The sequence below is a fragment of the Dendronephthya gigantea genome, unplaced genomic scaffold (genome assembly GCF_004324835.1).
Source record: "Dendronephthya gigantea isolate DGI-Jeju-01 unplaced genomic scaffold, DenGig_1.0 000171F, whole genome shotgun sequence".
NCBI classification, from domain to species: domain Eukaryota; kingdom Metazoa; phylum Cnidaria; class Anthozoa; order Malacalcyonacea; family Nephtheidae; genus Dendronephthya; species Dendronephthya gigantea.
This window is the reverse complement of record NW_021163181.1, coordinates 364,566-377,483: the sequence shown is the minus strand read 5'-3', so window position 1 is coordinate 377,483 and position 12,918 is coordinate 364,566. Positions and strand designations below refer to the sequence as shown.

General features: G+C 31.6%; 2 protein-coding genes across 2 annotated transcripts; both read left to right on the top strand.

Moving 5' to 3' along the window:
* Positions 1 to 6,208: 6,208 nt before the first annotated feature.
* Positions 6,209 to 8,799, top strand: LOC114537989. The gene is made up of 2 exons (XM_028559101.1): positions 6,209 to 8,733; positions 8,775 to 8,799. The coding sequence occupies exons 1-2, from the start codon at positions 6,209 to 6,211 to the stop codon at positions 8,797 to 8,799; spliced, it is 2,550 nt and encodes an 849-aa protein (XP_028414902.1).
* A 25-nt stretch (positions 8,800 to 8,824) lies between these two features.
* On the top strand, positions 8,825 to 9,427 carry LOC114537971. Its single transcript, XM_028559085.1, has one exon. The coding sequence runs from the start codon at positions 8,843 to 8,845 to the stop codon at positions 9,425 to 9,427; it is 585 nt and encodes a 194-aa protein (XP_028414886.1). The 5' UTR covers positions 8,825 to 8,842.
* The last annotated feature ends 3,491 nt before the right edge of the window (positions 9,428 to 12,918 follow it).

The window sequence follows — 12,918 nt, the reverse complement described above, 5'->3', positions numbered from 1 at the left end:
TTGATGAAATTGAGAAAGATCTCTATGGTCTGGAAAACTACCAAGAAACACACAGCTATATCTCTGAGGCAATACCTGAGCTAAAGCCCTTTTTGGAAAGTAACGTTGTCCCTGTTACTGGTGATTGGCCCACTTGGTATTTTCATAAGAAAATGGTTGTGTGTCAAAATAACCCAGAGTCACTCACATTGGTTCCAGAACTTGGTCAGTTCCACATCTACCTCAATGGAATCGAAGATGTTATTAAACAATATCATTCCATTTTCAGTGAGATATACAAAGCTGTTTTTGGTCAGAAGAAAAGCCTCCCAGAAAACCCTAAACCAGACAAAATCACACTAAGCTCAACAATCACATTTACAGGGTGGCTCCAAGTTCGCAATTACATAATAAAAGCATTTGAAGAATGCAAAGATGTGGAATATACATGCCTTCATCACCTCTTTGATGAATTACTTCCATTAAATTTCCTCCATTATCCTGTTATTGTAAGAAGTGGAAATTTCAATAATATTCAGGATTCCATGAAGCGTCTTTGCTTCATGTTCATTACAATGGACAGACACCATTATAAAAAAGCAACCTTGTCATGGATCAGTGACACACAGCACCAGAAGAATACATGTCCTGAATATTACCAAGCAAAACAAAACTTGTGTTCAGTTCTCACAAAAAAAAAGTAGAAATTTTTCACTCCAAGATCAGAAGGTGTTTAAGCAAGAATGACAAGGCCCAGAAAATACAGGAAACTGCGAGACTGCTGGCAAGATCCAATTTTGCAAGCAACTTGTTTGAGCAAAGTTATATAAATCGGTACCAACATGGTATCAGTAATCAAAATTTGCTTCATTTGAGTGGTAAAGTTTTTTATGCATATTCAAAATAGTTAATAATACTGTTACTTATTTTTAATTCATAAAAATCATTTTTCAATTTAGGCTTGGCAGCTGAGTGCATACTCCAAATATTTGAGCGGGTTGCATCAAATCTAGGCAAGTCAAAGCGATTACCAAGAAAACTGAATAAGGCTGGAAAACCATATGGGAAATCCAATTACTATCTGGCAAGTTTTCAAAAAGAGTTCACTAGAAAGAGCCTACTTCTTGGTTACAGATGGCCATACTCTGAACCAGATCCCAATCTTGAGTGTGATTCAGAAAAATGTACATTGCCATTAAATGCATCTACAACAAAGCGTCTAACGTGTGGTCACACATTTCATCTTGCTTGCTTAGGCAATACTGGCTGTTCCATCTGTTTTAAACATTTGATGCAGGACATAAACAAGGTTTCCATAGCTTGGAACCTTCGCCTGTTGGGAAATGATGTTCAAGATGACAACGAAAATAACGTCAACCCTGATACAGCCGAACATGATACTGATGATATCGGTTCGTGATCTGATGAGTCCACACGATGTTCCAAAATTACAGATTACGTCAAATCCGAAGTTTTTAAACAATACCTCGCAAATAAGGCGTCCAAAATCGCAGAGCTTCTCAGTAAAACTAAGGGATCGAAACCAATCTTACTCGAAATCGAAGAGTAAACACATTTGGCAAACTAGTAAAAGTAAAATGTCAGAAAGCCGTAAATATCTAATATGTAAATCGCAACGTCATTTATATCGAAAATAATAAGAATAATAACAACAAAAAATTTGAAATATTACCTTGTAGCTTGTGTATTTCGCCGCTATCAGACGATTGTAACCCCAAAAATTAAACATCTTGTCTAAATACAAAACTGAACGTGCTCTTTCGCTTATTTTAAGACTGTTTACTGCACCGATCTTCTTTTTTAAGCTCGCAAAAACCAAAAATCTCGACAGCAAAACATGCAAATAACAAACCGCCATTAAAATGATCGAAATCGGAAATGACGTCATGAAAACCAATTTCTGCGGTGTCCATAACAACCATCATTTATTATGATTAATATGCTAATTATGATCAAGATCATCATAATGATCATCAAAGTTGCCATATCAACCAATATTTATTATGATTAATATGCTAATTATGGTCAAAATCATCATAATGATCATCATGGTTGCCATGGCAACCATCATTTATTATGATTAATATGGTAATTATGATAAAAATCATCATAATGATCATCATAGTTGCCATGGCAACCATAATTTATTACGAATAATATGCTAATTATGATCAAAATCATCATAATGAGCATCATCGTTGCCATGGCAACCATCATTTATTATGATTAATATGCTAATTATGGTCAAAATCATCATAATGATCATCATGGTTGTCATGGCAACCATCATTTATTATGAATAATATGCTAATTATGATCAAGATCATCATAATGATCATCATGGTTGTCATTGCAACTATAATTTATTATGATTAATATGCTAATTATGATCAAGATCATCATAATGATCATCAAAGTTGCCATATCAACCATCATTTGTTATGATTAATATGCTAATTATGGTCAAAATCATCATAATGATCATCATGGTTGCCATGGCAACCATCATTTATATGATTAATATGGTAATTATGATCAAGATCATCATAATGATCATCATAGTTGCCATGGCAACCATAATTTATTACGAATAATATGCTATATATGATCAAAATCATCATAATGAGCATCATCGTTGCCATGGCAACCATCATTTATTATGATTAATATGGTAATTATGATCAAGATCATCATAATGATCATCTTAGTTGCTATGGCAACAATCATTTATTATGATTAATTTGCTAATTATGATCAAAACCATCATAATGATCATCATGGTTGCCATTTAAACCATCATTTATTGTCATTAATGTGCTAATTATGAACAAGATCATCATAATGATCATCATAGTTGCCATAGCAACCATAATTTATTATGATTAATATGCTAATTATGATCAAAATCATCATAATGAGCATCATAGTTGCCATAGCATCCATCATTTATTATGATTAATATGCTAATTATGATCAAAAACATCATAATGATCATCATAGTTGCCATGGCAACCATCGTTTATTATGATTAATATGCTAATTATGATCAAAATATTCAAATGATCATCATGGTTGCTATAACAACCATAATTTATTATCATTAATATGGTAATTATGATCAAAATCATCATAATGAGCATCATAATTGCCATAACTACCATCATTTATTATGATTAATATGCTAATTATGATCAAGATCATCATAATGATCATCATGGTTGCTATAGCAACCACAATTTATTATGATTATTATGCTAATTACGATCAAAGTCATCATAATGAGCATCATAGTTGCTATGGCAACTATCATTTATTATGATTAATATGCTAATTATGATCAAGATCATCATAATGATCATCATAGTGGCCATATCAACCATCATTTTTAAAGATTAATATGCTAATTATGATTAAAATCATCATAATGAGCATCATGGTTGCCATAGCAACCATAATTTATTATGATTAATATGCTAATTACTATCAAAATCATCATAATGAGCATCATAGTTGTTATGGCAACCGTCTTTTATTAAGATTAATATGCTAGATATGATCAAGATCATGATAATGATCATCATAGTTCCATGGCAACCATCACTTATTATGATTAATATGCTAATTATGGTCAAAATCATCATAATGATCATCATGGTTTTCATAGCAACCATCATTTATTATGATTAATATGCTAATTATGATCAAGATCATCATAATGATCATCATAGTTGCCATGGCAACTATCATTTATTATGATTAATATGCTAATTATGATCAAAATCATCAAAATGATCATCATGGTTGCCATGGCGACCATAATTGATTATAATTAGTATGGTGATTATGATAAAAATCATCATAATGAGCATCATAATTGCCATAGCTACCATCATTTATTATGATTAATATGCTAATTATGATCAAGATCATCATAATGATCATCAAAGTTGCCATATCAACCATCATTTGTTATTATTAATATGCTAATTATGGTCAAAATCATCATAATGATCATCATGGTTGCCATAGCAACCATCATTTATTATGACTAATATGGTAATTATGATCAAGATCATCATAATGATCATCATAGTTCCTATTTCAACCATAATTTATTACGAATAATATGCTAATTATGATGAAAATCATCATAATGAGCATCATCGTTGCCATGGCAACCATCATTTAATATGATTAATATGGTAATTATGATCAAGATCATCATAATGATCACCATGGTTGCCATAGCAACCATCATTTATTGTCATTAATATGCAAATTATGATCAAGATCATCATAATGATCATCATGGTTGCCATATTAACCATCATTTATTTTGATTAATTTGCTAATTATGATCAAAATCATCATAATGAGCATCATGGTTGCCATAGCAACCATCATTTATTATGATTGATATGCTAATTATGATCAAAAACATCATAATGATCATCATAGTTGCCATAGCAACCATCATTTATCATGATTAATATGCTAATTATGATCAAAATCATCAAAATGATCATCATGGTTGCTATGGCAACCATAATATTTTTTAATTATTATGGTAATTATGATCAAAATCATCATAATGAGCATCATAATTGTCATATCTACCATCATTTATTACGAATATTATGCTAATTATGATCAAAGTCTTCATAATGAGCATCATGGTTGCCATTGCAACCATCATTTATTATGATTAATATGCTAATTATGATCAAGATCATCATAATGATCATCACAGTGGCCATATCAACCATCATTTATTATGATTAATATGCTAATTATGATCAAAATTATCATAATGAGCATCATGGTTGCCATAGCAACCATAATTTATTATGATTAATATGCTAATTACTATCAAAATCATCATAATGAGCATCATAGATGCCATGGCAACCATCTTTTATTTAGATTAATATGCTAGTTATGATCAAGATCATTAAAATGATCATCATAATTCCATGGCAACCATCATTATTTATGATTAATATGCTAATATGGTCAAATTCATCATAATGATCATCCTGGTTTTCATGGCAACCATTATTTATTATGATTAATATGCTAATTCTGATCAAGATCATCATAATGATCATCATAGTTGCCATGGCAACCATCAGTTATTATGATTAATTTGCTAATTATGATTAAGATCATCATAATGATCATCATAGTTGCCATTGCAACCATCTTTTATTATGATTATTATGCTAATTATGATCAAACTCATTATAATGAGCATCATGGTTGCCATTTAAACCATCATTTATTGTCATTAATTTGCTAATTATGAACAAGATCATCATAATGAGAATCATAGTTGCCATTGCAACCATAATTTATTATGATTAATATGCTAGTTATGATCAAAACCATCATAATGATCATCATGGTTGCCATTTAAACCATCATTTATTGTCATTAATGTGCTAATTATGAACAAGATCATCATAATGATCATCATAGTTGCCATGGCAACCATAATTTATTATGAATAATATGCTAATTATGATCAAAATCATCATAATGAGCATCATAGTTGCCATAGCATCCATCATTTATTATGATTAATATGCTAATTATGATCAAAAACATCATAATGATCATCATAGTTGCCATTGCAACCATCATTTATTATGATTAATATGCTAATTATGATCAAAATCATCAAATGATCATCATGGTTGCCATAACAACCATAATGTATTATAATTAATATGGTAATTATGATCAAAATCATCATAATGAGCATCATAATTGCCATAACTACCATCATTTATTATGATTAATATGCTAATTATGATAAAGATCATCATAATGATCACCATGGTTGCCATAGCAACCATCATTTATTGTCATTAATATGCAAATTATGATCAAGATCATCATAATGATCATCATGGTTGCCATGGTAACCATCATTTATTTTGATTAATTTGCTAATTATGATCAAAATCATAATAATGAGAATCATGGTTGCCGTAGCAACCATCATTTATTATGATTGATATGCTAATTATGATCAAAAACATCATAATGATCATCATAGTTGCCATGGCAACCATCATTTATTATGAATAATATGCTAATTATGATCAAAATCATCAAAATGATAATCATGGTTGCTATAGCAACCATAATTTTTTATAATTATTATGGTTATTGCCCCCCCGGTTACTGCCCCCCCGGCGCTAATATGGCTGCCACGTTTTTTGGGGCTCTTGGATTCTGTTGTAAATTCTTTGTTATATTTGGCTTTCTTAACGCTCTTTTCATGTTTAAAATCGAAAAAATTAGAAGTAGACAACAAGATAGAAGTAATGCTGTCGAGGTATTGCTTCTAAATCGTCAATTTGCGGCAAAATCGATGGCAAGGCAACGATTTCGTCGAACAATCGTGTTATGGGGGCGCCATGGAATGACATTATTGGCGTTCTTGGATCATTCTATTCTTGTAAATATAACTATATCTATGGATGTGCATCCGAATCCTGGTCCAAATAATGCGGATAAGAACAAGCATGTTGACAGTGGTGAACTCCATGGTCGAGTTAGTAGAGGTTTGGTTGCAGTGGATAGGGAGAAGCTCTTATCTTTTCGGAAACTTGCTACGAAGCCGTTGGCCAATGAGATGGCAACGCTGAAAATGTTAGGTATCTTGAAGTATAGAGGCAGGCGTGGTGGTAAGAAAACTATGGTTTTTAGATCAATAGAAGTTGTCAAATCATGTCGCGCTGCAAAACCTAGTTATGTTCATGGCAAGAAAGTCAAGCCTAGATGTCTGATCAGTATACCATTGAAAGCAATGACGAGATCACTAACTAGCCCACATTTAGCGGTTCCCAAATGTTTGTTTGTTAATATATGTAGTCTCGCAAAGACAAATAATAGAGTCAGAGCTGTTGTAGCTCTTGAAGCTGATTTGCGAAATAATGACATTGATGTATGTGTGGTATCCGAAACGCATCTCAAACCTGAACAACCTGATGCCATTGTTAATATTCCAGACTATTCTATATACAGGAGGGACAGAAATTGGTCAGGTAATGACATGAGAAATAAGGGTGGTGTCGCGATATATATTCGTAATAATATCACGGTTGTTGATGTTCACACAGCAACTGATTATGAGGTTATCTGCATAACAATACGTTTGCCCTTAGGACAGCACATGTTGATATGTGGTGTTTATCATCCTCCTAAGTACAATTATCCTGAAGGTGATATAATGAACTACATTGTTAACTTTGCGGATAATGTATTAGATAATCTCCCGGGAACAGTTATTGTTTGTGGCGGTGATCTAAATAAATTAAATGTCAAACGTTTGGAAGAATTATCAGGATGGACGACCCTAGTTGACTTTCCAACGAGGGGAAATAGTTGTTTAGATAATTGTTTAGTCAATTGGTCGGATTTATTTGGAAAATGTTATCCCATCAATATGTTGACGAAAACAGACCATAAAGGCGTTATATTACCAGCTGGAATAAAGCTTCCCCCTGTACGAAGGAAAATCCAAGTTCGTGATCAAAGGGAGCATCGCAAGAATGACTTGTATATGGCACTAGCTCAGGAGAACTGGAATGAGGTTTTTCTGAGTACCGATATTGATCAAGCAGTGAATGAACTTGAGAAAGTTATACATGGCCATTTAGATCGATGTATGCCCTTAAGAACTGTGACTATGTCTTCACGAGATCCGATCTGGATGAGCCCACTAGTAAAGGTTATGTTGCGTGTGAAATCAAGAATATCAAAAGGAAATAAAGATCGTTTGATTGTTTTAAATAAACGGATCTCAGCAGTAATCAATCAAAATAGAACGAAATCTTTACAGGATGTTGGTACACGGGATTGGTGGAAAAGAGTGGACAATATATCGAGGCGCCGTCAGAGAGCTGCTACTTCCCTTGATCATAATTCACTTCGTGACTTAAATACCTATTTTGGCAATGTGTGTACAGATATCAATTATGAAAATCCACAACCACAGGACATTAGTGATGACGTTGAAATTCCAACGGTTAATGAATGGCAAGTGTGGAATACTCTTAAACTTATTAAAAGAACAGCTATGGGTCCGGATTCGATACCGTATACAGTTTGGAAGGATCATGCTGAGCTATTAACTCCTGTAATGACGAAAGTTTGGAATCTGTCACTTAAAACACATACTTGGCCTGTCTCTTGGAAAAGATCTAACATCGATCCATTGGCAAAAGTTGAGTTACCAAAGGAGAATAATGATTATCGTGGTATTAATATAACACCTGTTATAGCAAGAGCTTTCGAAAAGATTGTGTTGAGAGTGCACGCTAAAGATTGTATCGAACAGCATTTGAAGGCATCTCAGTTTGCCTATAGGAAGGGTGGTAGCTGTACTGATGCATTAGTGGCGGTTCAACATACTGTTAATCAATACCTTGATAACCCAGAATGTAAAGCTGTTCGTGTTTTTGCCATGGATTTTAGTAAGGCCTTTGACAGCGTAAAACATAGTTTATTATCGGAGAAATTTAGGCGAATTGGTCTTAATCCATACGTATTCAACTGGTATCTTAGCTTCTTAAAAGATAGAGAACAAAGAGTTGTCAGCAATGGATTTGTTAGTGTCTGGACACGTGTGAATAAAGGAACTACTCAGGGTAGTGTGAGTGGCCCACAATTGTTCAACGTCTTTATTAATGATCTTGAGATATTATCGGCATCAGAGTGTGGGTTGGTTAAATACGCGGATGATTCCACTATTATATCCCCAGTCTGGAAAGAGAACGATGCTTCTGACGATATGGTTCAACAGTTTTTAGAGTGGTCAAGTCGTAATTGTATGAAGAGTAATCCTACTAAATGTAAAGAGTTGATTATTCGGAAGAAAAGCTGTACTGAAATATTTCCTGTGGTCGCTGGCATCCCGCAAACGCCATCTATCGTTTTGTTGGGAGTTACATTCCAAGAAGATAGCCGATTTACAATTCATGTTTATGAAAAGCTTAAAAAGGCCAATAAGTGCCTTTTCATCCTAAGATCACTGCGCAAAGAAGGCTATAATCAGAAAGAGATTGATCACTTATTTACCACCTTAGTTCTACCAAATATTACCTATGCTGTTTCAGTATATGGTGCCTCCAAACCCGAACTTGCAAAAATTGAATACTTTTTGAGACGATGTCATAAACGTAAATATATTTCGAAAGAAATTAGAGTGCAAGAATTGCTGGAAAAGCAAGATAGAAAACTTTTTAGTAAGGTCAGGCAAATTGAACAGCACCCATTAAGAAACTTGTTGCCAAAGAAGAAAGTCAATAGATATGAACTAAGAAATAAATTTAGTAACTTTCCAAAGATTAACACAGATCGTTTTAAAAATTCTTATATCAATCGTCTCATTTTTAAATATAATCTAGTATTGTAAATTGTTTCATCTTGTAATCTCAAATGTAACATAAGATATGTATTTTTTATCCTGTGAAGAAATAAAGACATTTATTATTATTATTATTTATTATTATGATCAAAATCATCATAATGAGCATCATAATTGTCATATCTACCATCATTTATTACGAATATTATGCTAATTATGATCAAAGTCTTCATAATGAGCATCATGGTTGCCATGGCAACCATCATTTATTATGATTAATATGCTAATTATGATCAAGATCATCATAATGATCATCACAGTGGCCATATCAACCATCATTTATTATGATTAATATGCTAATTATGATCAAAATTATTACAATGAGCATCATGGTTGCCATAGCAACCATAATTTATTATGAATAATATGCTAATTACTATCAAAATCATCATAATGAGCATCATAGATGCCATGGCAACCATCTTTTATTTAGATTAATACGCTAGTTATGATCAAGATCATCATAATGATCATCATAATTCCATGGCAACCATCATTTTTTATGATTAATATGCTAATTATGGTCAAAATCATCATAATGATCATCCTGGTTTTCATGGCAACCATCATTTATTATGATTAATATGCTAATTCTGATCAAGATCATCATAATGATCATCATAGTTGCCATAGCAACCATCAGTTATTATGATTAATTTGCTATTTATGATCAAGATCATCATAATGATCATCAATTTGCCATATCAACCATCATTTATTATTAATAATATGCTAATTATGGTCAAAATCATCATAATGATCATCATGGTTGCCATGGCAACCATCATTTATTATCATTAATATGCTAATTCTGATCAAAATCATCAAAATGATCATCATGGTTGCCATAGCACCCATAATTTATTATAATTAATATGGTAATTAAAATCAAAATCATCATAATGAGCATCATAATTGCCATAGCTACCATCATTTATTATGATTAATATGCTAATTATGATCAAGATCATCATAAAGATCATCATGGTTGCCATAGCAACCATATTTTATTATGAATATTATGCTAATTATGATCAAAGTCATCATAATGAGCATCATGGTTGCCATGGCAACCATCATTTATTATGATTAATATGCTAATTATGATCAAGATCATCATAATGATCATCATAGTGGCCATATCAACCATCATTTATTATGATTAATATGCTAATTATGATCAAAATCATCATAATGAGCATCATGGTTGCTATGGCAACCATAATTTATTATGATTAATATCCTAATTACTATCAAAATCATAATAATGAGCATCATAGTTGCTATGGCAACCATTTTTTATTAAGAATAATATGCTAGTTATGATCAAAATCATGATAATGATCATCATAGTTCCATGGCAACCATCATTTATTATGATTAAAATGCTAATTATGGTCAAAATCATCAAAATGATCATCATAGTTGTGAATCCAAGCATCATTTATTATGATTAATATGCTAATTATGATCAAGATCATCATAATGAGCATCATAGTTGCCATAGCCACCAAAATTTATTATGATTAATATGCTAATTATGATCAAAATCATCATAATGAGCATCATGGTTGCCATACCAACCATCATTTATTATAATTAAAATGCTAATTATGATCAAGGTAATCATAATGATCATCATGGTTGCCATGGCAACCATCATTTATTATGATTAATATGCTGATTATGATCAAAATCAACATAATGAGCATCATGGTTGCCATAGCAACCATCAATTATTATGATTAATATGCTAATTATGATCAAGATCATGATAATGATCATTCGGGTTGCTATGGCAACCTTAATTTATTATGAATAATATGCTAATTATGATCAAGATCATCATAATGATCAGCATAGTTGCCATGGCAACCATCATTTATTCTGATTAATATGCTAATTATGATCAAAATCATCATAATAGCATCATGGTTGCCATGGCAACCATCATTTATGATGATTATTATGCTAATTTTGATCAAAATCATCATAATGAGCATCATGGTTGCTATGGCAACCATAATTTATTATGATTAATATCCTAATTACTATCAAAATCATAATAATGAGCATCATAGTTGCTATGGCAACCATTTTTTATGAAGAATAATATGCTAGTTATGATCAAAATCATGATAATGATCATCATAGTTCCATGGCAACCATCATTTATTATGATTAAAATGCTAATTATGGTCAAAATCATCAAAATGATCATCATAGTTGTGAATCCAAGCATCATTTATTATGATTAATATGCTAATTATGATCAAGATCATCATAATGAGCATCATAGTTGCCATAGCCACCATAATTTATTATGATTAATATGCTAATTATGATCAAAATCATCATAATGAGCATCATGGTTGCCATACCAACCATCATTTATTATAATTAAAATGCTAATTATGATCAAGGTAATCATAATGATCATCATGGTTGCCATGGCAACCATCATTTATTATGATTAATATGCTGATTATGATCAAAATCAACATAATGAGCATCATGGTTGCCATAGCAACCATCAATTATTATGATTAATATGCTAATTATGATCAAGATCATGATAATGATCATTCGGGTTGCCATGGCAACCTTAATTTATTATGAATAATATGCTAATTATGATCAAGATCATCATAATGATCAGCATAGTTGCCATGGCAACCATCATTTATTGTGATTAATATGCTAATTATGATCAAGATCATCATAATGATCATCATGGTTGCCATTGTAACCATCATTTATTATGATTATTATGCTAATTTTGATCAAAATCATCATAATGAGCATCATGGTTGTAATGGCAACCATCTATTATTATGATTAATATGCTAATCATGATCAAGATCATCATAATGATCATCATAGTAGCCATACAAACCATCATTTATTATGAATAATATGCTATATATGGTCAAAATCATCATAATGATCATCATGGTTGCGATAGCAACCATCATTTATTATGATTAATTTGCTAATTATGATCAAGATCATCATAATGATCATCATAGTTGCCATTGCAACCATCATTTATTATGATTATTATGCTAATTATGATCAAACTCATCATAATGAGCATCATGGTTGCCATTGCAACCATTATTTTTTATGATTAATATGCTAATTATGATCAAAATCATCATAATGAGCATCATGGTTGCTATGGAAACCATAATTTAATATGATTAATATGGTAATTATGATCAAGATCATCTTAATGATCATCTGAGTTGCTATAACAAGATTTTTTTATTATCAATAATATGCTAATTATGATCAAAATCATCATAATGATCATCATGGTTGCCATGACAACCATCATTTGTTGTCATTAATATGCTAGTTATGACCAAGATCATCATAATGAGCATCATATTTGCCATGACAACCATCATTTATTATGATTAATATGCTAATTATTATCAAGAACATCATAATGATCATCATAGTTGCCATGGCAA

Coding starts and splice junctions, on each gene's coding strand:
- LOC114537989 (XM_028559101.1), top strand. CDS start 6,209: ATGGCTGCCACGTTTTTTGGGGCTCTTGGATTCTGTTGTAAATTCTTT. Junction 8,734..8,774: donor TTATCGGCATCAGAGTGTGG/GTTGGTTAAATA, acceptor TTATATCCCCAG/TCTGGAAAGAGAACGATGCT.
- LOC114537971 (XM_028559085.1), top strand. CDS start 8,843: ATGAAGAGTAATCCTACTAAATGTAAAGAGTTGATTATTCGGAAGAAA.